The sequence below is a fragment of the Netta rufina genome (assembly GCF_964035555.1).
Source record: "Netta rufina genome assembly, chromosome: 3".
NCBI lineage: Eukaryota > Metazoa > Chordata > Aves > Anseriformes > Anatidae > Netta > Netta rufina.
Window position 1 is genome coordinate 112,283,788 of NC_140125.1, and position 22,488 is coordinate 112,306,275.

Consider the following 22,488-nt stretch of genomic DNA (forward strand, 5'->3'; position numbering starts at 1 on the left):
CAAAACTTGTTAGATGTTTTTTGTGTTTGCGGTACGTCTGATCCTGAGATTGATTCATAGATAAACTACGGGGATGAGGAGTACCCACAGATGTGAATAAAAGGTTTTTATATTAATCTAAAATTTTTCAATGTAACATTGTTATATCTTTTGATTAGTTATACATTTTATCTTCAATGATTCACTCCCTGAAATAAGCATGACTGACTTTATTGATTCCAAGGAAAGGTTCATGTGAGAACAGTCACATAGACTAGCATAATTACACCTTAGCCTATATTTCTGCAGACCTGTTTGTGAAGCTTGTTTGCAAAATGTATATGACGCTTGTTTTTTTGTCTTGAAAATTATCAAATCATCCATACCTTTTAGGCTTGCTTGCAAGGATCCTTTTCTCAAGTCACTGTTTTATCAGGTGTTAAATCAGTCTTGAAATTTGGCCTCAATCCATCTGGACCAACAGACTTAATTAGCACATATTTATGTTTCATCATTTTGTAAGAGGGAAAATAAAATAATCATATAAATATAAATTTCAAAAGCACATAGGAATTTCTTTAATATTTAATCTTTCCTACAGCAGGCATACTTAAGAGATGCTAATTATCAAGTTTCTAAATTTTGAAACAGCTGGAAATAAAAATGTAGAGTAGGATTTTCTTGTTGCAAGTTGCTCTTAGTTTGAAGAAAATGACAGTCACTTTACATGTTACTAAGTATCACTAGTGGCTAATTCTATAAGAATTTTTCCTGTCCAGGCTGAAAAAAAAAAAAAAGCTTTCAAGACAAAACTTTAACTCAGTTTGTCCAGGTGGATGTGTGCTGAATTGATCTTTGAGAACCACTGGTATTCCACCACTGTGTCCGAGCCCTGATCCTCACTTAGCACTTGATTTGGGTGTCAAACTTTCTGATTAAACTCCAAACTATAACTAGAGGCATTTAATATATTAAATATTATATTATATATTATATATTATATATTATATTATAAATATTATATATTAAAAGCTATAAGTAAAAATAACTTTATCATAACTGGGTGTCTACACACTTGCGCTTTCAAAGGTATTTATGGGACCACTGTTACTCTAAGGCACATAATGTGGTAAATAAGTTTGATGTGGCAGCAGTAAAGAAAAAAAATGTTAGTCTGCTTGAAAAGAACTGTGAAGATTCAAGATGGGGACATGATACCAGGAAGACAGTTTGGCATTTAAAATGCAAAGTAGAAAGGCTTTGTCTAAGAGAAATCTAGGAATTCTACACAGCCTCAAAAAAAATTAAGCTGTTAAGTTTGATGTAGCTTCAAAATCTGTATCAGCGCATTATGTACATTTTCAGTGCTGAAATTTCCTGGTTGCACTCACCTCTATCAAAGCTAAGGACAAAGGCAGATCAGGTCAGAGTTCTGAATCAGTCTCATAGCTAAGGTGACAAAAACATATCAATTAGTCTTCATAGAAAATATAAAACTGGAACAAAAATCCTACTAAGGCTCTTTTTCCTTCATTTAGCTCAAAATCTCCCCAGTCTCTCAAAGCTCTTAGCATTCTTCTGGATTGTAAAGAAAGTAATTACTTTTTCATACTTTTGTCTGATTTTCAATTTTTAATGTTTTAATTGCTCCCAAATATGTATTTGTGTTTTCTACAGAAAACAGCAAAAATATTAACTTGAGAAAAATATGAACCTTCAATTGTTTTTTTCACAGAAAATCTTTTGGTCCAATTATTATTTTTTACCCATTTATGAATCTATAACTCAAAGAACCCAGTACATAATCTGATTTTCAGTCTAGCTATTTTGTGGGAAGTTACAGCAGCTTTTCTCTCATGTATGCTGACACTGCAACTGAAGGTATGACTGCAGTGGAGAATGGTTTAAGCAAGCATCAAATACACTATTTGGAGACTGTGGTTGTCAGAGCAGGCTAGCAACTGAAGTACATGCCTAAGCTCCCCAACGTGATTGCACAATCCATAATGAAGTCTGTGCAATTCTATCCTTCCTACTGTTTACCCATGTTATCACATTTAAAGCTACTATGTTTACAGATGTGCTTCTATTCAATACACATTTACATTCTGATTTTTATCTTGCTGGATATGTGCTTCCATTGGCATACAGTTCTCAAATAATTTCATATTTTGTCAATTGCTTAGTCAAGCCTTAAATGGCAAAAATATATTTTATTTACTTCAAAAGATTCCTGATAAGACTTTTTAGAGGTATTGCATGTTGTGTAATTCTTTGGGGGGGAAAAACGATAAGAATTATTCAAAGCAAACACTTTAGGGCTCAGATCAACTGATAATGCTCAACTGCAGACTACACTGACCCGTTCAACTGAAAGATCATCCTGACACAGAACACATGAAAGAAAATATTTTCCATGGACCACTATGACCATTTGCATGAATGTGACCTCAAGCTCCCCCTACCTTTCCCAGTCCCTTGCATTATCCCATGTAACACAGAAAACTGCAGTAAACAACCTGTCAGTTAAGCTTCAAAGCAATTTTCTTCAGACACAAGGGAAATTGGGGACCTACAAATATTGAGTCCAACTGCCCAACCACTTCAGGGCTAAAAGAAAAAAAAGCATGTTACTGAGGGGATTATCCAAATGCTTCTTGAACACTGACAGCCATGGGGTACCAACCACCTCCCCAGGAAGCTTGTTCCAGTGTTTGACCACCCTCACAGTAAAGACATTTTTCCTAATGTCCAGACTGAACTTCTGGCAGAGCTTTGTGCTGTTCCCTCTGCAGTCATCAGCTACGGAGGAACAGAGACCAGCACCTCAATCTCTGCTTCCCCTCCTTGGTAAGCTGCAGAGAGCACTGAGGTAACCTCTCGGCCTCCTTTTCTCCAAACCACACAACCCAAGTGTCCTTGGCCTCTCCTCTTAGGACATGCATTCCAGCTCTCAATACCAGCTTTGTTGCCCTCCTCTGGCCACTTTCAAGTACCTTAACAACCCTTTTAAACTGAAGAGAACAGAACTGAAACCAATATTCAAAGTGAGGTCCCACCAGCACTAAATACACTGGGAGAAACACCTTGTTTCACCAGATGGCCATGCTGTGGTTTAATACAACCCAAAATGCAGTTTGCCCACTTGGCTGCCCTTCTTTTACGTTAGTCAGGGTGGTGACAGTGCAGTTTGACAATGAAATACCTAGAAAAGTCACTGTGTACCTTTTCTTGTGGGAATTAAACTATGTCCTTAGATATCTGCACAGAGAGTCTACTGTGCACCAAGCATGTCAAGCAGGACCTGAGATTATTCTCTGCCCCTGCACCCAGTTGCTGTAATTCAGTTGCACTCTCATTACTGAAACTTTCTCAGTCTCTAAACCAGGCTGATGTCCATCCAAATCTGTTGCAAAATAGTCCCAAGACGAGTCTATGATCACGCCTAGGACTTTTTTGAAAGAGTGTTTGTTGACCCGTGACAGAGGACTACTCCACACATAAGAATCATCAAAAAATAGTCAGACCTGTGATATAAAATTTGGACCTTTCTGAATGTAATGAATTTAATCATTTAATGAATTTAATCATTTAATGACAGATGAATCTGTCACTGATTTCCATTAGGGTATTTTTTTCTCTGCCTACTGAAAATAACATGTACACATTTCAGAAAATATTATTTAAATTTAACCTTGAGATAACATCTTAATATTTCAAACATAACACAGGTAATGAAGCATCCCAAAAGATGTTTAGATGTAGAGCTTAGTGATATGGTTTAGTGGAGGACTTGTTAGTGTTAGGTCAGAGGTTGGACTCCTTGATCTTGGAGGTCTCTTCCAACCTAGATGATTCTGTGATTCTTGCTTTTAATTGTCAAAGCTCCATCCACGGAATAGATAGAACCATGTAGTGGCCCTGCTACATTAAGTATGTCAAGGTATGATCGCGGATTACATCAAATGCAAGTAAAAGCACTTTAGTGATATTGATGTTTAGCAGTATGTGGGAATTAAAGAAAAATTAATTTTGTGCACATATGGACTGTACATGAACTATGCACAACTTTCCCTTGGAAATGTGGTCATTTTGAAGATGACTGTCTCTCTCTGTATTTGGAACCCATTCTTAACGTAGAAGTGAAACACGTTGTTAATGATATCCAGTAGTGCCTTATGATTTCTTAATAAGGTAACAGGGAATGTTCTAAACTAAGAAATCGATATAGAAAAAAAGTACTATTGTAAGAATTTATATGAAAATCCATGGGGTAGTACTGAAACCATGTTTATTCAGCCTTTTTAGCCACTGTTTTAGTTGTTGCTGTTTTGAAACCAAGGTACAATGCACTGGTAAACCTCACAGCACATCTGTGAAGAGCATAATGAGACCAGGTTTTGCACTGAGGCCATTGAGCTGGTACTAAAAACCTAACATGTACATGGCCTGAATGTGTTTTACATGGCTTAGATTGCATGTAAAAGTAAAGTATATGAAGCAGAAATCTACACCTGCCCAGAAATACCACTTTACATGACAGAGATGGGAAAACTTAAGAGTAGACTGAATGCTGGGAAAAGAGCTTAGCACAAAGTCTGGACTGGGAGGTGCGACTTACATAATTTCCTGAAAGTGGCCAAACTCTGGGTCAAGAGTGAGTGAATTTCACATAAAAAAATCATGCTACTGAGTACATTCTATCTTTCAATAATGTTACTGTCATCTTTTGAGTCTTGATCCTATATTCAAATTTGCAGATGAAAAATTCAAAGAGATTCATCAATCTGTGCAACTTTGACTGTGTAATCAGACATTGAAGTGTTAACTTCATATCTATTTTTTGTGCTTTAGGGGACAAGAAACTCAAAATTAATCTGTAACAAAAAACAATGAAAAGCCAATCAGATACCAAAAAAAAAAAAAAAAAAAGAGAATATATTTCACTTTCCACACAGTATTAGTAACACATGTAATACTTTTTTTGTTGTTCCTTAAATATATGGAGTGAAATCCTGGCCCCAGTGAAGTCAATGGGACTTTTGCCATTGGCTTCAATAAGGACAAAATTTTCCCCCAGTGCTGTTGTGATTTTCAGCCTGTCTTTGCTCCTTTAATACTTGTGATGACAAAATCCTGTAGTTGAATTCCAAGGATGGATCAGCACCCTGCAGCAATTAAATCTGCTGTAGTATATCATCCTTTTCCAGTATTGTCTGAAAGACCCATCATGCAGAAATACATTTTGCATTATGCTGTATAACTAAAATTTAACAGAGAATAATTAAAGAACAAAAAATGTTTTAAGATGTTTTAACTTAAAATCTATGTCTAAACTAACCTCAGTGGGTAAAATAACGTATGCAGACATTTCAGGGAACAGTATGCTTCCTGCACCTATCCAAAGGTAAGATTTGGCCACTCACTAAAAACAGAACTGGTATTAAAGGCCACACACATACATGTGAACATCCTGGTTCTAGTATGAGAGAACAGGTTGTGCAGAAAATATGAAAAGCAAGTACATGTTGTAATGACCACTGCCATTGTTTGCACTTTGCAAATTTCATGTAAATGACTGATGACAAACGCCAGAAAACACCTTTAGGGAATTCATTCTGTTTGTAAACAGAGACAAGATAGAAAATATTTAACAAGATGGATACAATGATTAACATTGAAGTCTAACACTGCAAGGCCTTTAAGAAAAAAGAACAAACATGGAGCTAGCTTAAAACCATAGATCTCAGCTTCAAAAAGATGCTGAGCACTGCTACAGCAGGAATTAGAGATGATCAACATTCCTGAATAAAAAGGTCTTTTACAGATTATAGACCTGAACCAATGAGATGAGGAAATTTAAATAATCAAAGCCTTTTCCTTTATTATTTTATTTTGTTTTATTTTATTTTAATTTTTTTCATGTTTTAATGAAAAGTGTGTGCAGAGATTACAGATAAAACTGCCATCCTTAAACTTTATGCATCCAGTGGATACCTTCATAGACAGGGTCTGAGCCAAAACAATTATTTGGTTAATACTGTGGAAAGTTTGATTTTAACTTGAATGTGTAAAATTCACACACAGGTCTGCTCAAATTTTAAGTGAGCATGAATTAAGACCATATAAGTATCGTCAGACCTGCATAACCCAAAACATGTACCTCTTCAGACACCCCACGGTGTTCATTAAATTCTGCAAGAGGCTAAACTTCCTTCTTCATATCCTGCTTGTAGGGCTAGAGCCAGAATTAGTTAATCGATATGGACCATAAAAATGAATAATGTTAAAAACCTGTTAGATCATTCGGTTTGTCTTTTTAGAGAAAACTAGACGATTGAGAGGGTTCTTTTCTACCTTATAGTTCTTGTGATCCCACGACTCACAATTCACCCATCACTACATGCAATAGATTGTTCTGATTGCATCAGAATTGTTATTATTACTCAATATTTCTGATGCATTTCAATATTTTAATGTTAAAATATTATTCAATAATAAGAGAATTGCCATCACACATGCAACATAATTCTTCCCTCAGATAAAACTGATCTCAGTATATAAAAAGTCCCAGATGTCTTGATCTACATGTTTTAGAAATGCAGAATTTACTACGAGAAATAGAACTTTTGAATCTGAAGAACTAAAATCATTAAAGTTCTATTTTGAAGCTGATTACTCCTCTTCCTGTAGCGATATTCAGCCTCTCCATTAGCCTTTCTCTTCCACTGCCATGATGAAGAACTGGGAATTTACCCACTGGAAGCTAAATGTAGATTCCCTGTGGGTGCTTCTACATTAAATTTAGTTTAGAACAGGAGGTGAATCTCCATCCCCACTTACCTCAGTTTTATCAGCACTGCAGACCTGTCTCAGTGTGTGCAAACTTGAATGCTTTGGAATGAAACTAACTCAAAAAATTCTTTTCAAAATTCTAGTGGGCATTCAGTCTATGTGACCACACTAGGGCTTACCTTAAGTAATTCCCCTGGCTTTTAAATCTACTTGATGTGGATACTGGGTCATCAGCACCAATCACCTCTCTTCATAGATCTACTCTGAGCATGCCACAGGAATTGCTAATGTAGATGGAGACTGAGATTCTCTCAACCTGCACAGCAGATTAAGTTAATGAGGTTATGTGATTCTCCTTCTATACTTCGCCCCCGTGAGATCCCACCTGCAGTACTGCATCCAGGTCTGGGCCCCCCAGCCCAAGAAAGATGAGGACCTGTTAGAGCAGGTCCAGAGGAGGGCCACAAGGATGATCAGAGGGCTGGAGCACTTCTCCTGTGAAGACAGGCTGATATAGCTGGGGAATTCAGTCTGGAGAAGAGAACACTCCAGTGAGACCTCATTGAAGTCTTTCAATATTTAAAGTGGGCTTGTAAGAAAGATGGAGAGGGACTTTTTACAAGAGCATGTAGTGATAGGACAAGGGGCAATGCTTTTAAACTGATATAGATTTGCATTAAATATAAGGAAGAAATTCTTCACTCTGAGGGCAGTGAGGCACTGGCACAGGTTGCCCAGAGAAGCTGTGGATGCCTCATCCCTGGAAGAGTTCAAGGCCAGGTTGGAAGAGGCTTAGAGCAACTTGGTCTAGTGAAAGAAGTCCCCACTTGTGGCAGGGGGGTTGACCTTGATCTGTAAAGGTCCCTTCCAACACAACTATTCTATGATACTCATACACAGCTCTACATTATGTTAAACTGACATGGAAGACGATATAGTGGCATGCCCTTACTACACAGCACCATGGAAATTGCACAGGAAAGAAACTCATCCTAACCACTACTACTGGGACTTTATCTACATAGCTGTACTGGTATGGTGTAGTTAGTACAACAAAACTCATCTGCTTTGGGTGGCCCCAATTAACAGAAATTCTACTTTATGCTTTGTTCCATTGTTCAAGAACAAGTCTCAATTTGCTCTTTCAACTGTAAAATGGTTGTATGGTCTGATACAATGGGCATATCTCCTCCTTTCTCTAAGAGTCATTGCCACTGAAAGTAGAATGTGCATTTTAAGAAGCAATAACTACTACCTACTGCTGTATTTCATGAAAGCTGTCTCCATGCTCTGCTTTTTGATATGCTAAGTTAATGACTATCTTTGTAGCAGTAACTATTCGGGATACATTAATAACAATATAGAAGAAGTATGATGTGTGATTGACATGTCATTTACTAAAATAATTGAAATGAAAGTCTGACTGTGTACTAGGTAAATAGGTATAGCAAATTAAATATATTTCAGAGTTAGTCCAGGTTGCCTGAAAATATTTCAAGTGGTTTCAAATTGTGCAGTTAACGTGATGACCCTTCGAGTGAAACTCTGAAGAACGTGCACTCTCATAGTTCATTATAGATCAGGCTGAATTAATCACTCTAGTGCTCCTTCCTCTACTGAACTAACACAAGCATATTTTCAAGCATTCTGCTAAACTTGTGGTTGTTCCTGCCACCTAGTGGATATCACTCGAGTTAACAAAAACATAAAAAGGACCCATTGAGGATACACTTTAAGAAGAAAATAGAAAAAAGTGCACAAACTTTTGTTTTTAGATGACCATTTAGAGTCCTGCTTAAAAAGTCTGCTCACTACTACAAAAACAAAACAAAACCATAAAAACTTCTGGATTGATTTCAGAGACAAAGAAAGAACAAACAGTGGTATACTGATCTTGAAGTATTGAAGGTTCTCAACAACAACCTCACCTTTTCTGGAAAAGCTAACAGAATGATGTGATTATTTTTATATCACCTGTTTCTAATGTAAATTTAATAATTTAAAACAATAATCCTGGGTTTACCTAAACTGGAAACAGTGCTCCATCTTCTGTGCGATTAATCTTAAATAAAAAATAAAGGGGTTTTCTTCATTTTCAGAATTTTGTAGTATCTTGTATTTCTGCTGTTGCCACTACCTGTCTGTCACCTACATATTCCCTTTCAAAGACACTTTCATAAAAGACAATCACAAATGCTATTAACAGGAATGTTATTTTGCCTTTTGAAAAGCTTTTTTTTTTTTTTTTTTTTACACATACAATAAACAGACATCATTGGCTGTATTTATTTTATTATAAATGCTGTTTTATTTTCAAGTTTTCATGAGACTCTGAAATCAGAGGGCTGGAATCAAACCATGCAGAACAAGTTCCTCCACCCCTAAACTTTAGTATGTAAACTCAGTAAACAAATTCTATAGAAGACAATTTCAAAGTGCTTTGTTACTGCAAACTGTCCCTAAAAATGAAAAAGTGTAACAGTCATATATTCTAGTAAGTTCTATGATATTATTATTCAGAAACAATCATAACAATAAAGGACAGGTCCCAGAAAACAGATTAAAACTAGAATGTGTATTTTCTAATTCTCCTCCTCTCCCCCAGTGGAATCAAAGCAGTTATGATTTTTACATAATTCTTGCTGAATATCAGGTGCTTCAGAATGAGATTCAGTCCAGTCAGCATATAATTTACAGAATCATCATCCGAAAGGAAATGTTAAGTATAGGATGAAGTCTTAAAACATTTTCTTCCCTTCAGCTGTGGACATATTCCCCTCTTCTCGTAAACCATAATAACTCCTGCCTTCCACAGAGGTAGGTGGTTAACCAGCTCTCCCCCCCACCCCCCACCCCCCTTTCCTCCAAGGAATTCAGTGAGGTTCACTCTTATTTTAAAACTCTCACAGAAGAGAAGCTGACAATTCCTCACCTCTTCTTATGTGGTATCCTCCTGATGGCAATGTATCTCCAGGATTTTTCCATCTGCTCAAATCAAATCAAATCCACATTTACCACCCACCAAGGGTGCTTTAGGAAGGCTGCAGACTACTGAGACTACTGTTGGTGTTCAGACTGGGAGATGAACGTCTATGCCATCCACAAGGCATCCTTAGGGTAATGTTTCAGCATCCATGTTATTTTTTTAATAAAGGATAACATTGTTTTACGTTCTGTCCCCTCCAGGGAGAGAGAGTTCTGAACAGTAGAATATTTTCAGCTGTTGCTCACCCCCCGACATTGTTCTCTGTCTTGGCAGACAGCTGGCAGTAGAACTTCATTTATGATATTGTGCTAACATGTAGCAGGAAGAACAGGTTTGCTTTCTTTATAGCACACTTCCATCCATCCACAAGGAAAACTAATATCCAGTTCTTCGCAAGAAACCCAACATGAAAGCATACGGAACACAGTAAAACAGTCAGATTGTCATCTCTTACAGAATTAAAAGAGCGTACATACAGCAATCTCATACCATGAGCACAAAAAGCTTTTCTAGTGAAAAGCTTTACTTTTTCATTAACTGTTTTTAGGGCCTATGTAACAGTAACAGCAAAAATTTCCTGAAGAGAAGACTAATACTCTGGCCTTACATGAGGTGCTTCCTTGTTAATTACTTTGATATATACAAAATATGTGAGGCTCACGTCAGGAGTTTCATCTTATAGACATTTTTTTATTCAAGACTTGTTAAGAAAGAAAAGCCTCACAAGTAAAAGATAACGTTAATTCTTCTTTCATATTATTTTACATTGTATTATTTTACTTTTATTTCTGTCAATGTGATATAAATAAGCTCGCCAGAATTTGTTAACTTTCCATACTGGATAAAACAGCAAAAATATGGTTACCTCACAATAACAATGAGGAAGGAAAGCATAGCTTTTTGTGGGAATAACAGCAATACAGCATTTGTAAAGATCAACAGAGGAAGAACTGAACACGTAGAGCTGGATGTTCCACTTACACAGTAAACAACACTGGGTAAACCACTTCAGATTTAGTACCAACTGACATGCAGTTTCAGCAGTATTTTAAAACATTCTCTATTCAAATGTAAAAATTCAGTAGATTTTGCAAGTTTTTCAAAGTTCACTGTAGGGATGTTATGGGTTGTATCAATACTGTTATTTCTGCTTTTGGCCATTATATGCTTCCTCAATGCTTACAAAGGCCTCTAGTGACACTTCACGTCTCAGAAATGTTATTGGAGGAGCTAATTTTTGAGATTTTTAAATGTTTTATGTACACCTGACACTTTTCAATGTAGATACCAAGTATAGGAAAAAAAATTTATACCAAAGCAAACCAAAGAGCTATCAAAAAATGCCACCCTATATCAGAAAAGACAATTCCTTCACTGGTTGAAGTAATGCAAAGAAGTTCTGTAACAAAGGCATAAATAGCTGTTTTCTGTTCCCATAATAAAGGTGAGAAAGCTACATCATCTAATCTGCCCTGACAGATTGTCCAGTCATCTTCTCTTTTCCTTTCCTCCCAGCCACAGTGGCACAACTTCAAAAAGGAGGGACAAACTGCATTCCACCATGCATAACTGCACATGGTTAAGGCACTCTGCAGGGAAGTGGCACACAGTTTTTAAACTCAGTCATGCTGAAAGAATCCATTTCTGACTGTTCTAGCCCTAAGATTATTATATTACAGCTGCCATCGCCACTGTAATTTAAGTAAGAAAGGGTGTAGGTATTGCTGCCTTTACAAAATAAAAAATTGTGATAGTGCTATGCCTTTAGGAGTGAATTTTGGATTGTAATATGAGAACAACACTGACTTCAGTTTAAATTACAGATAAAAGCATAGCACCACCTCACATCTCTTTGTAACATTTAGTATTCATAAACTCTAGATTGCTCCTTGCCTATTGCCATACGGAGGCAGCATTCTCCCTTTGCACTGAAGAGGAGGACTAGATGCTACCTTGGATTGTAAATTTCAGTCTGAGGTTTATAATCTTGCAATAATATAAATTATTTATAAGTTTCAGTCTTACCTTTGCTCCCTATAAACATGATACTAATGAACTCCATTCTTACCTAACTCAGCCTAATTAGACCAATGTGATGGATGTGAAATCTGATAATCTAACACCAAATAAAATACTTACATTTATCTAGTTAAACTGCTTCCAAACACCTTAGAAAAGGGAAAATTTCAGTACTGTGAGTCATTAATTCATCTATTACTATGCTAAATATAGTAGTATTCTACCTTTAGAAATACACTGGACATCCATCTCTAAAACAGCTAAACGTGATAATCTTTAGAATAAGATTCAAGAAACCTTAGACTACTCTTAAAAGAACACCTCAAAACTCTTGTCAGTATATCAATGCAAAATGCAGTACCTGCACATCAGCAGATAAAACATTATTTGCAAATTAACAGATTTATATGAAAAAAGTGCAGTATGTACTTAGCGGTTAAAATTACTGTTCCGGATTTCTTGAGCTACAGACTCATTTATTTGCAAGATTTGAGAATTTTCCTTAAATTTGCACATCCTGTTAGAGGTGTTCAGGGAGGGTGAGATGCCTCCTGCAGGAAAGCCTTCATGAGAAACTACCTGAAGACAAGTATGGATGTGAAACCCTGCTGCTACCCCAGATTGTCAAAACCAGCTTAACAGCATATAGGTTCTGTAGCTGAAAAGAGACGAAATGGGAAGACTGGAGTACAGAGAGAGTGCATAGGGCATTTCTGCACTGCATTACTTAAGACAGTAAACAACCTTACTGTTCAGAATGAACACATATACCCTTATTTTCTATCAAGGAACAAAACAAACTGCACAAAATTCATGTGCAGTGACTGAAGCAATGAATGCTTCTTCCAAAGCAGTCTGCCATTAATGACATACTGTGGGGGAACATAATAATTCAAGAATACACTAGGCATTCTTTCCAGGTTTAGAAAGATAAAGGTGTAGCAATGATAGACCTGTACGTTCTTCATTCTGAGTAAACCTTACAAAAAAAGATAGAATTTCATGGCCACGAGCACTTACCTGCAAAATTGAATTGAGAACTACTCTCAGTTTTAGGGCTAATTCAAGTAGGTATAACACATTAAATATATATAATCCAGACTTCACTGTAAACTGTACTTGGAGATTACTGTATCTAGATTACTGTAAAAGCATCTTTTCTCTCCTGCCAGTTTAGAAAATATGAACTACAATGCAAGAACCCTGATCTGTGGCAAAAAGCTGTAAAAAGTGAAGGTAAGCCCTTAGAAACTATTATACACGTACAAATTCATTCAAACTGTGAGGGAGAAGCACTGTACATCTGTTGATACTTGCAAGACTGTTCTTCATACCAAGTTTCTTGTTGTGACCACCTCAGTAAACTTGTGTTCTGAATAAGAAACTTTAAATAAATAAGCAAATGAACAAATAAATAAAAGCTCAGCTTTCTTGTAGAAACCTACCCAGGTTCCATGCACCAGATCCTGCTGATGCGGGACATTTAAACTTCCTATTAAGATGCACTCAGTTCTATTCTGGAGAAATTCTTGATGATGGGAAAGACTGAAAGCTCTCAAAGCCTCTTAAGGTATTTCCTGAAGATTTGATGACCCACAATTCACAGACATCTTTAAAAAAGGTTAAAGACTGTTATGACAGACAGCTGCAAAAAGCAAGCGTAAGAAAACAAACGAACAAAATAAACTAACAACGTGACCCTGAGCAACAAAATAAACCCCAACCACCTCCTTTCCCCCTCCCCACTCAGCACAAGATGGAGGCTGCACCTCAGCTATGCGCTGTGCCGATTGGCTGGAAGCCCTTAAGGCGCTCCTGTCAATCAACTCTAAGTCCCGCCCCCGGCCCTGAAGAGCGTGTATATGTGTGTGAGGCCGTGAGTACGCCGCCATTTTGTCGGTGTGGGAGGAGCGGCGGCAGCGATGTATCGCTCGTCGGTCCGGTGTTAAGGTGGTGGGAAATGGTCGTGCTGTGGTGGTTATGGCTCTCCCACGTCCCTTTCATGCTTGTGAGTGTTAAAGGTGCTGCTGATCGGGGGTGGCAGTCATCTGCGTGTTGTGTGTGTTGTGAGTTTCAGCCCTGCTTCACGTTCTGCTTATGTCAGGTTGTCAACTAGCCCTGTGCAGAGCTGCTGCTGTTATGAATGTGCAGTTCCCTTAGACTTTCACTCCTGTCCTACCTTCGGTTGTGCTTTAGAAGTTCTTTTATCATTTTTTAAATCCGCATTGTAGCGATGTGTAATAGATAATAGATTTTTGGCTGGCCGAAGCTCAGCAAACGAGTAGCTGTGTGACCAGTCTTGCTTAGCAAGTATTTGTAGTGTTCTGGCTCTGTTTTTTGTTGTTGTTGTTTTTTGTTTTTTTTTTTTTTTGGTTTGTTTTTCCCCTTTTTTTCTTTCTAACTTCCAATGAAGAAAGGTCTTTTATGGTTTTAGGAAGGTGGGTTCAGTCTTGTAATTCTGTTTTTTGAAATATTAACACTTTAATTAAACTGGGCATAAGGAATTTCTTAAGGGTGTTTTGGGAGGGAGGAGTGTTCAGAGGAGAACAAGAGTTGTACTTTCTGATGAATTTATTATCTTTTAGAGAGGTGCAGAGCTGCTATTATAAGGCCTGAGGCTTCTAAGAAGTATGTTCTGAAAGTATAAGCCATACCTGGTATAGAAGGTGAGTAAAGTTTTTGTGAACTTTAAAAATCTGATTGTTTCAGTGTGATGCTGCTGTTTGGGTTATGATAACTGGCAAAAAAACATAGATGCCTAAATTGTAACACATAACAAATGAAAACAGTGGAAGTAATGAGGTTCGCAAAGCATCGGTGATGGCACTTTCTATGATTTGATTCTCTCTGTTGTGATCAGGTGTTTCTGGCAGGTAGAAAAGACCATTTTGTTTTATTTTTTTTTTTACTGGGAAAAGTGCAAAGCGTGGGTGTTGCTTAAAGAAGGTGTAGTCGGATCTGGATTTGGTACTGTTTTTACTAAGAGTGTTGGCTTTTTTGGTTAGCTTTGACTTTTGGTTGTGTTTGTTTTTATTTTCTGAAAAGTCAAGTATCTACAGTGTCATCTCATCCTCCTTCAGCTGAAGATGCTTATGGCAGGGGGATTGGGATTAGATGCTCTTTAAGGTCCCTTCCAATCCAAACCATTCTATGATGGTAAGCTTTACAGTGGAGTAAAGAATGACAGGGAACAGTATTTCTTCTGAAGATGTATGATCATTAGTTACTTCATATATGCTTGCGATAAGAGCTTCTATTCCAATTCTGTTGAAAAACCTTTTGCAAGATGAGGAAGGTCTTGTTCTGATAATTTGTAGTTCAAATGGAAAGCTTCGCTTTTAACATTATGTAAAAAGTCATAGATCAAGCATGTTTTGCCCAGTTCGTGTGTTTATGAGCTGTCTTTGCATTTGACAGATGTTGACTGCCATAATTACTTGGTTAGAACAGTGGCTTAGTTCATGGAGTTTCTTGGTTAAATTATAGGCATGTATTGCCTTTTTAAACAATGTGGAATTGCAGATCCATTGAAATGTCCAAATTTGGATGAAAATGGAAACTGATCTTGAAGACCAAATTATAGATGAAGGTTAGGGCATAGTTTGAATGGTTTGAGGGTATTTAAACTGTCAGAACCAGATGTTACAGAGCAGTACAAGTTAAGACAGTACAAAACATATTTGACCTGATTGTTGATGGGCATGGCAGAAATGTTAGACATAGATAATGTGTTCTGTATGTCCTTGAAATTAAGAAAACATAAAATAAGCTAAAGCTATATGTGATAGTGTAATGAATATGATTCAAAAGATGAAGTAAAAGGTAAATCAGAGCATTAGATGTCATTGGTTTGAAGAAATATTTCACATGAAAAGTTGCATAAAAAGAGCACAGTGTGAGAAGTCATTCTTGGTAATTCCTATATTAAAAAGAAAGAAATACACTAGAAACACTTTTGCAGGTAAATTTAATGAACTGCAGGTCTAGTACGGTGATGCTCTGAATCTCCTTCGGAGAGCACTGTGGTTGAATTTATTACATATAGATCAGACCACCAGATACTTATAAAGGACATGAATTGCCTTCCACTTCTTTTGAGCAGAAATACTTTTCTTTTCCAAAAAGAAATAGGTATTTTCCTGGTCTTATCTGCCCCCATCCCTTCCTACGTTTGTGATTCCCCTTACCAAGGTATCTGGTATCTTTAGTTCTCTTTATCATTTTGGGATCCACTTTCTGATGATAAATTATGCTCAAGTGAGAAATGTAGACTGCAGCAATGAGAGCAGCTGTAGAGGTACTTTTTTCAGTTATTACCTGGATATCTTTGTAAAAAGAGAATTGTGCCAAGTACAATCACAATAGCATAAAACGTGACAGTTACATGTTCAGTATATGTTCTAGCCAGAACTGTAAAAATATACCGTTAAAACATTTTAAAAACAACTTTCATATAAGGAATTAGTTAATAAGGAAATAGGAAAAATTGTCAGGCTGATCTTGCTCCTTCTTTTTGCAGACAGAATGAAATCTCTGACTCCTTCACCAAATGTAGTTGATATGAATCTGAAGATCAGTCATATAGAGTGCCATCCAGAATGCGTGGTCATAGTATTCAAGGGTCAATGCAAGGTGGGGTGTGAACTTGACTACTACATACTGCAAAATGAAATGCAACGTGTATTCAAAGTGAAAGATAACGTTGACATTGGTGGATCTTGTTTGGTGGAAGATGCGGATGGAAAATGGCATAGAGGAAAAGTTTTGGAAAAGAAAGAGAACATCTGTAAAGCCTTTCTTATAGACACTGGACAGGTGCTAGTGGTTGAGGAAATACATATTGCTTCTGCTGGTGATGATTTTTTTCAGCTGCCTCCAAAAGTAGTTTGGGGGATTTTTGCTAACATACTTCCTCTTGGAGAAAAATGGAGTCCAAAAGCCATAAACTATTTTTCATCACTGGTAGGACTGCAGATTACAGGTCACGTGAAATCTGTTACATCGTACCAGCTGTTTATTCTGGAAGTACCAAAGGTCATTAGTGATATTCTTGAACTGCAGTTAGGAAAACTTATTGATGGAGATTCCTTTTGTCTTATTGTAGAAATGTTGAAAGTGTTTCCACCAGAAACATTTAAGAGAATGCCACAGTTGTTGCAACAGAAATGTCCAGTCCAGGAATTGCTTACTTTTACTAATTCAGAGAAACCATCAGACTTTTGGCCAGTTCCAGATCTCTTTCCACATCTACCAGCTGGTAGTAAAGTAAATGTAAAAATAACTGTTGCAATAAGCCTGAGTAAATTTTACTGTCAGATACAGGAACGACAGAAAGAGCTGGAAAATTTGACAGAAGCTATGTCTTTGTACTATGAAGCTATTAGTACAGAGAATAATACATCTTTTGATAGTTTAGGGCTACTTTGTGCTGCTAAAAGGCAAAATGGACAATGGCATAGAGGAGTGATAAAACAGCTTCTGCCCAACCGTGTGGAAGTCTGGTTTATGGATTTAGGTAATATCGAAACTGTGCCATGTAGTTGTGTTCAGAAACTTACAGTAGAGTTCATGTCACTGCCTATGATTTCATTTCCATGTGCACTGTCTTGTTTTGGGAGTCAGGATGAAGCAGTAATAAATCTTCAGCTGAAAAAATTTATACAGGCCTTGACAGGACAGACTTCTGTGTGTGTCTGTGTTGATTTATTCAATGCCAGTAAACACTTATATTATATTACACTGAAAAATCAAAATTTTGGAATTAATGCTAAGCATCCAGAGAACTTGAATGAGGCGGCTGCATCATTTGTCCCACCTTTGGCAACAAAAATCTCTAGCATCGGTGTAAGCTACGAAGCAAGTGTCTGGAGTTCGTCTAAAAATCTCACTGGAAATAAACAGACAAAGAACTGCTTACCTGAATGGGATAGGTCTTTATCAAGCCATTGCAAAAGAGTAAAAATGCAGATGAATACTTCCTATATTGCTTCTGTGGTATATGTCATAAATCCGTCCAACTTCTGGATTCAGACATGTGCATATCAGAAAGAATTTCGAGCCCTGATGAATAATATTGCAGATGCATATAACCAATGTGGAGCTGATGACTGGGTCCTTGAAAACCCGGAACCTGGATTACTGTGCTGTGCCAGGTATAGCAAAGATAAGCATTATTATCGGGGTGTTGTCACTGAAGTGCTTCGTGTAAGCATTACTGTCTACTTTTTAGATTTTGGGAATACAGATACAGTACCCTGTTACGATGTGAAAACATTGCTTCCGGAGTTTGCTGCTTTGCCGGCTTTAGCTGTGTGTTGTGAACTTGCTTGCACTTCTCCTGTTGAAGATGTGTGGGTTAAAAAGGAAACTGATTTCTTCAAACAAATTGTATTTAACAAACTGCTGCTGTTTCAGGTCATTGGAAAGCAAAACAACAAATATATTGTTAATGCACGGTATAGGAATGCTTTGCAGGAAAGTAATGTTGCCGCACTTATGGCTCAGGCTGGATATGCAGAATACTGGGAAAGAAGACCAGTTTCTGCTCAAAATCTGTCAAAAAAACACCAAGCCCAGAATCCCCTCCAGTTAAAACAAAATTATGTAAATGCACGGTGCACCTCTGATATTTATAAAAATAATGTATCACAAAATAGACAGGTATTTCAAAAGGAAAAAACAGTAAGCACATCTTCTAGGCTGAGAAAATCAATGATGCCGTCCTCTTTTGGAAAAGATGCTCTCTCTGAAAGTCATCAGGTCAGGTCTCAGTCATTTTCCCAGGTCCCAGTACCTGAAAAAAAAACACTTTATAAAGAGCTTGTGTTTAAACCAGGAGCTGTTTTTGAAGTGGTGTGTTCTTACAGTGTTTCCCCAACAGAGTTTTCATGCCAGTTGCAGAGTAAACTGCCAGAGCTAAATACCTTAATGAAGCAAATCCAGACTTACTATAAAGAGCATACTATTCCTTACAAAACCGGACAGGTTGCCTGTGTTGTTAAATGTCCCAAAGATGGGAAGTGGTACAGAGCAAGTGTTTTGCAGCAAGTGTCCACAAATGAAGTTGATGTGGTTTTTGTAGACTATGGTTATCGGGAAAGAGTTCTACTTAATGATCTTCAAGCTGTCCTTCCAGATTTCCTAACTCTCGAAAGTCAAGCCTTTCAGTGCGCACTTAAAAATGTACCCTTACAAACTGATGCACTTAATTGGTCTGAAGAAAAGTGTAGACTTTTTAACGACTTCGTTTCTGCTGCTGGAGGACCATTGACTTGCACTGTCTATGCTCTAATTCTTTTAAGTCCAAACTGTTTATGCAATATAGTTGACTTACAGACTCCGTTTATTAGTGCAGAGGAGTTTCTCAGGGAATGTGGACTCAACCAGTCTGAATGTATTGGATTGCAAAGACTTGCACCTTTGGGTTCCATGTACAGTTTTTATTACTCATCTTTTAATATAGAAATTGGGAGCGAGGAGGAGGTTTATATAACTCACATACATAGCCCTTCAAAATTCTATTGCCAGCTTAATCGAAACAGTGCAACTATAGAGGCATTGTCGCGAAATGTGACTGAAATCAGTAAGATGGCAAATCATGCAAAATATGATACCATCAGTACGCGATTATGTATAGCCAGATATTTTGAAGATGGTCAGTTTTATAGAGCTTTGGTTTCTCCTGTGGGGTCAACATCCTATCTGTGTGCTGACTTTGTGGATTTTGGAAATAAGCATATGGTAGAGAGAGACCAATTGATGCCTATTCCAGACTCTGCCACTGACCTAATACTCACACCCATGCAAGCCATTAAATGCTGTCTGTCCAATCTTAAGGACACAAAATTTCCAGCAAGAATTATTAGATGGTTTGAGGAAACTTTCCTTGGCAAGCTGCTGAAAGCTGTAATTGTATCCAGAGAATCAGATGGCCAGATTGTTGTTGAGTTGTATGATGGACAGCTCCAAGTAGGTCAGAAAGTTGAAGAAAAACTATTGGAAGAATTGGCTTATGTGACAAATTATACAGAACAATTTGTTGGAAGTTATGAAGTGATACACGACATAGAAAATAACGGTGAAGTAAGTTTTGAAAGTCCTGAAAGGATTCAATTGAAAAATAAACTGAAATTTCAAGTAGACAATGAGTATTACCAGGCAGATAATGGAGAGAATTTTGGAGATGAAGAGCAAATTACACGTAGAACACAAGACCAGTGTTGTGGGTCCTCAAAGCCGGTAACTTCAGAGGGCAGTGAAGAACCAGGTTTTCTAAAACCTTACAGTGCTGCTACGGAACACAGAGAGAAACCTATGGATGGAAAGTCTGCTTCTCAATCACTGTGTCATCCTTCTTTAAGTTTAAAGGAAATAACTGTAAATGCTCTCTCTGAATCTTGTACTGAACAACTAAATTATACAGGTCAGCAGGAAAGGGATAATGAAAATATTCCAAAATTAATCAGTCTTCCTCAACGTGATATTCAGGTGAATTCTGAAGTAGCAGGGTACATTTCTCATACAAATAGTCCATCGAGTTTCTATATTCAGTTTGCAGAGGATGAAAACTTAATAATTCAACTAGCAGAAGAATTAAATGAAAGCATGGTGAATATAGGTCATGAAAATGGCTTAGGTGAGCTCATGGTAGGGGATCTCATTTTAGCAGAGTTTGCCATTGACTGTTTTTACTATAGGGCAGTTATTAAAACTCTGAAATCAGGAGACTCCTTTGAGGTAGAGTTTATTGACTATGGCAATACAGCAGTTGTAAGCCTTTCCAAAATCTGCAGGATTCAGAAAAAGTTGTTAACTTTGCCGAGGCTCAGTATTCATTGTTTCCTTAGCACAGTGAATAGTGCTCCTGATGAAAGCTGGACTAACGAAAGAACTTCCTATTTTGTAAACAAAACAAATAATAAATTAGTCACTTGCAAATTCTTAGAGCAAGATGGAGAGCAATGGAAAGTAGATATAATTTGTGATGGAAATTCTATCTCTGATGGCTTTCAGCAGAAAAGTGGCGGGACAAGTTTGCAAAACAAACCAATGCAGAGTTGGGAACACGTGTCAAAACAAATTCTGCTTACAAATGGTAATCCTCAAGACGGAAGGTCTGTGAGTGACTTAGATGGTCAAAGGAAAAGTCAGACTGCTAGGATGGAAAATAATTCTAAAATGTGCTTAAATGTCCCTCCTCAGGATCTAAATACTGAACAAATAGAAAGAGCAGAAATAATTAATGCTTCAGCAGGTGGAGAATTTCATGTACAGTTACTTAAAAATCTGCAGATATTAAATGGTTTAAATGCCATGCTTGTCAAAGAAGCACAAAGAAGTGGTTTACTTATGGCGGATAACATTGAGGAAGGGTTGGAGTGCATGGTAAAATCTGAAAGGAACTTAAAGTGGTATCGATCGAAAGTGATAAAGATGTTTATCAGGGAGAGGTTAATGCTAGTTTTTTTTATAGATTATGGCATCTATGAGATGGTGTCCTTAAATAATGCAAAGATTCTCAGTGATGAGATTAAAAGCATTCCTAAACAAGCTGTGCTTTGTGAATGGGTTTGGTTAAAAAAAATGAGTAAAGTTCCATTTATCCATGTAGTAAATACACTCCTAAATGGTGGAATAAGGATCTTGTTTCTGAGATACTTGGAATCTTCTCATATCTGGGAAGTAGATATCTTAGTAGGGAAAGTTCTGCTTCAGAAATACTTGAATCAGCTCTTAACAACTGTTGTTGAACCGGAAAAATCCAGTAATACAGACTGTATGGAGGAGTTTCAGGAGTCATTCAGGATGAATTCAATCACATGGACACTGCTGCAGAGTGGCAGAAAGTATTCTGGGTTTGCAACTGCAGTTACTGATCCTTCAAACTTCAGCATCCAGTTTGAAGACTTATTTGATTCCATGAAAACCTTATCTTTGCTGCTCTCTGATGTTCCTGATGACTTGCCAGCTTTGCCAGAAGAACTTGTGTTTCCTGGTAACAGCTGCTTGATCCAGTTTGGACTGGAAGCACAGTGGAACAGAGTACAAATTAGTGAAGTGACAAGTCAGTCTGTTCTTATTACATTTATTGATTATGGCTTTCTGAAAAGCATCCCCTGCTCGGAAATCCATAGACTTAAAGTTATTCCAGAAAGTCTGTCTTATTTACCACACTTGGCTTACTCTTGCTCTTTACATGGTATAGTTCCTGCCACAGGGGAATACTGGAGTGATGAAGCCAAATTTCTGTTTCAAAAGCTTCTTAGTAAACCAAATCTCATATTCCATTTTAAACACTATGGCTCTGGAATGAGGTTAGAGGTTGATATTCTGTATGAGGAGAATAATCTAGGTTGTGCCTTAGTTGCTGCTGGCCATGCAGTCTACTCTGCAGGTAGGTGCTGTCCCAATCCAGTTGATGGAGTTGAATCAACCAAAACATGCTTGTAGCCTGATTATCCAAATTCTAAGTGTGGTGGTTTTCTTTGTGAACCAGATTGTAACTAAACAAAAATAAACTTGTTTGTTTGTTTGTTTGTTTTTTTGATAGACATGAAGCAAAGAAATAGGATAGGACTGCTTGTGATAAAAGTTCCAAAAAAGGTGTCTGGAAAGAGAGTGCTACATCGCTAATAAAGGATCTTAGTTCTTATAACACTGGGGGGGCGGAGTAGGGGGTGGGGAGAAAACTATGAAGTCTTTCAGCACTG

General features: G+C 37.3%; 1 protein-coding gene across 1 annotated transcript; it reads left to right on the forward strand.

Moving 5' to 3' along the window:
- Positions 1 to 16,303: 16,303 nt before the first annotated feature.
- Positions 16,304 to 22,228, forward strand: TDRD15 (tudor domain containing 15; the record flags this gene model as incomplete). Its single annotated transcript, XM_084284474.1, has 1 exon — positions 16,304 to 22,228. One exon carries the CDS (start codon positions 16,304 to 16,306, stop codon positions 22,226 to 22,228), a length of 5,925 nt encoding a protein of 1,974 aa, XP_084140600.1.
- Between the last annotated feature and the right edge of the window lie 260 nt (positions 22,229 to 22,488).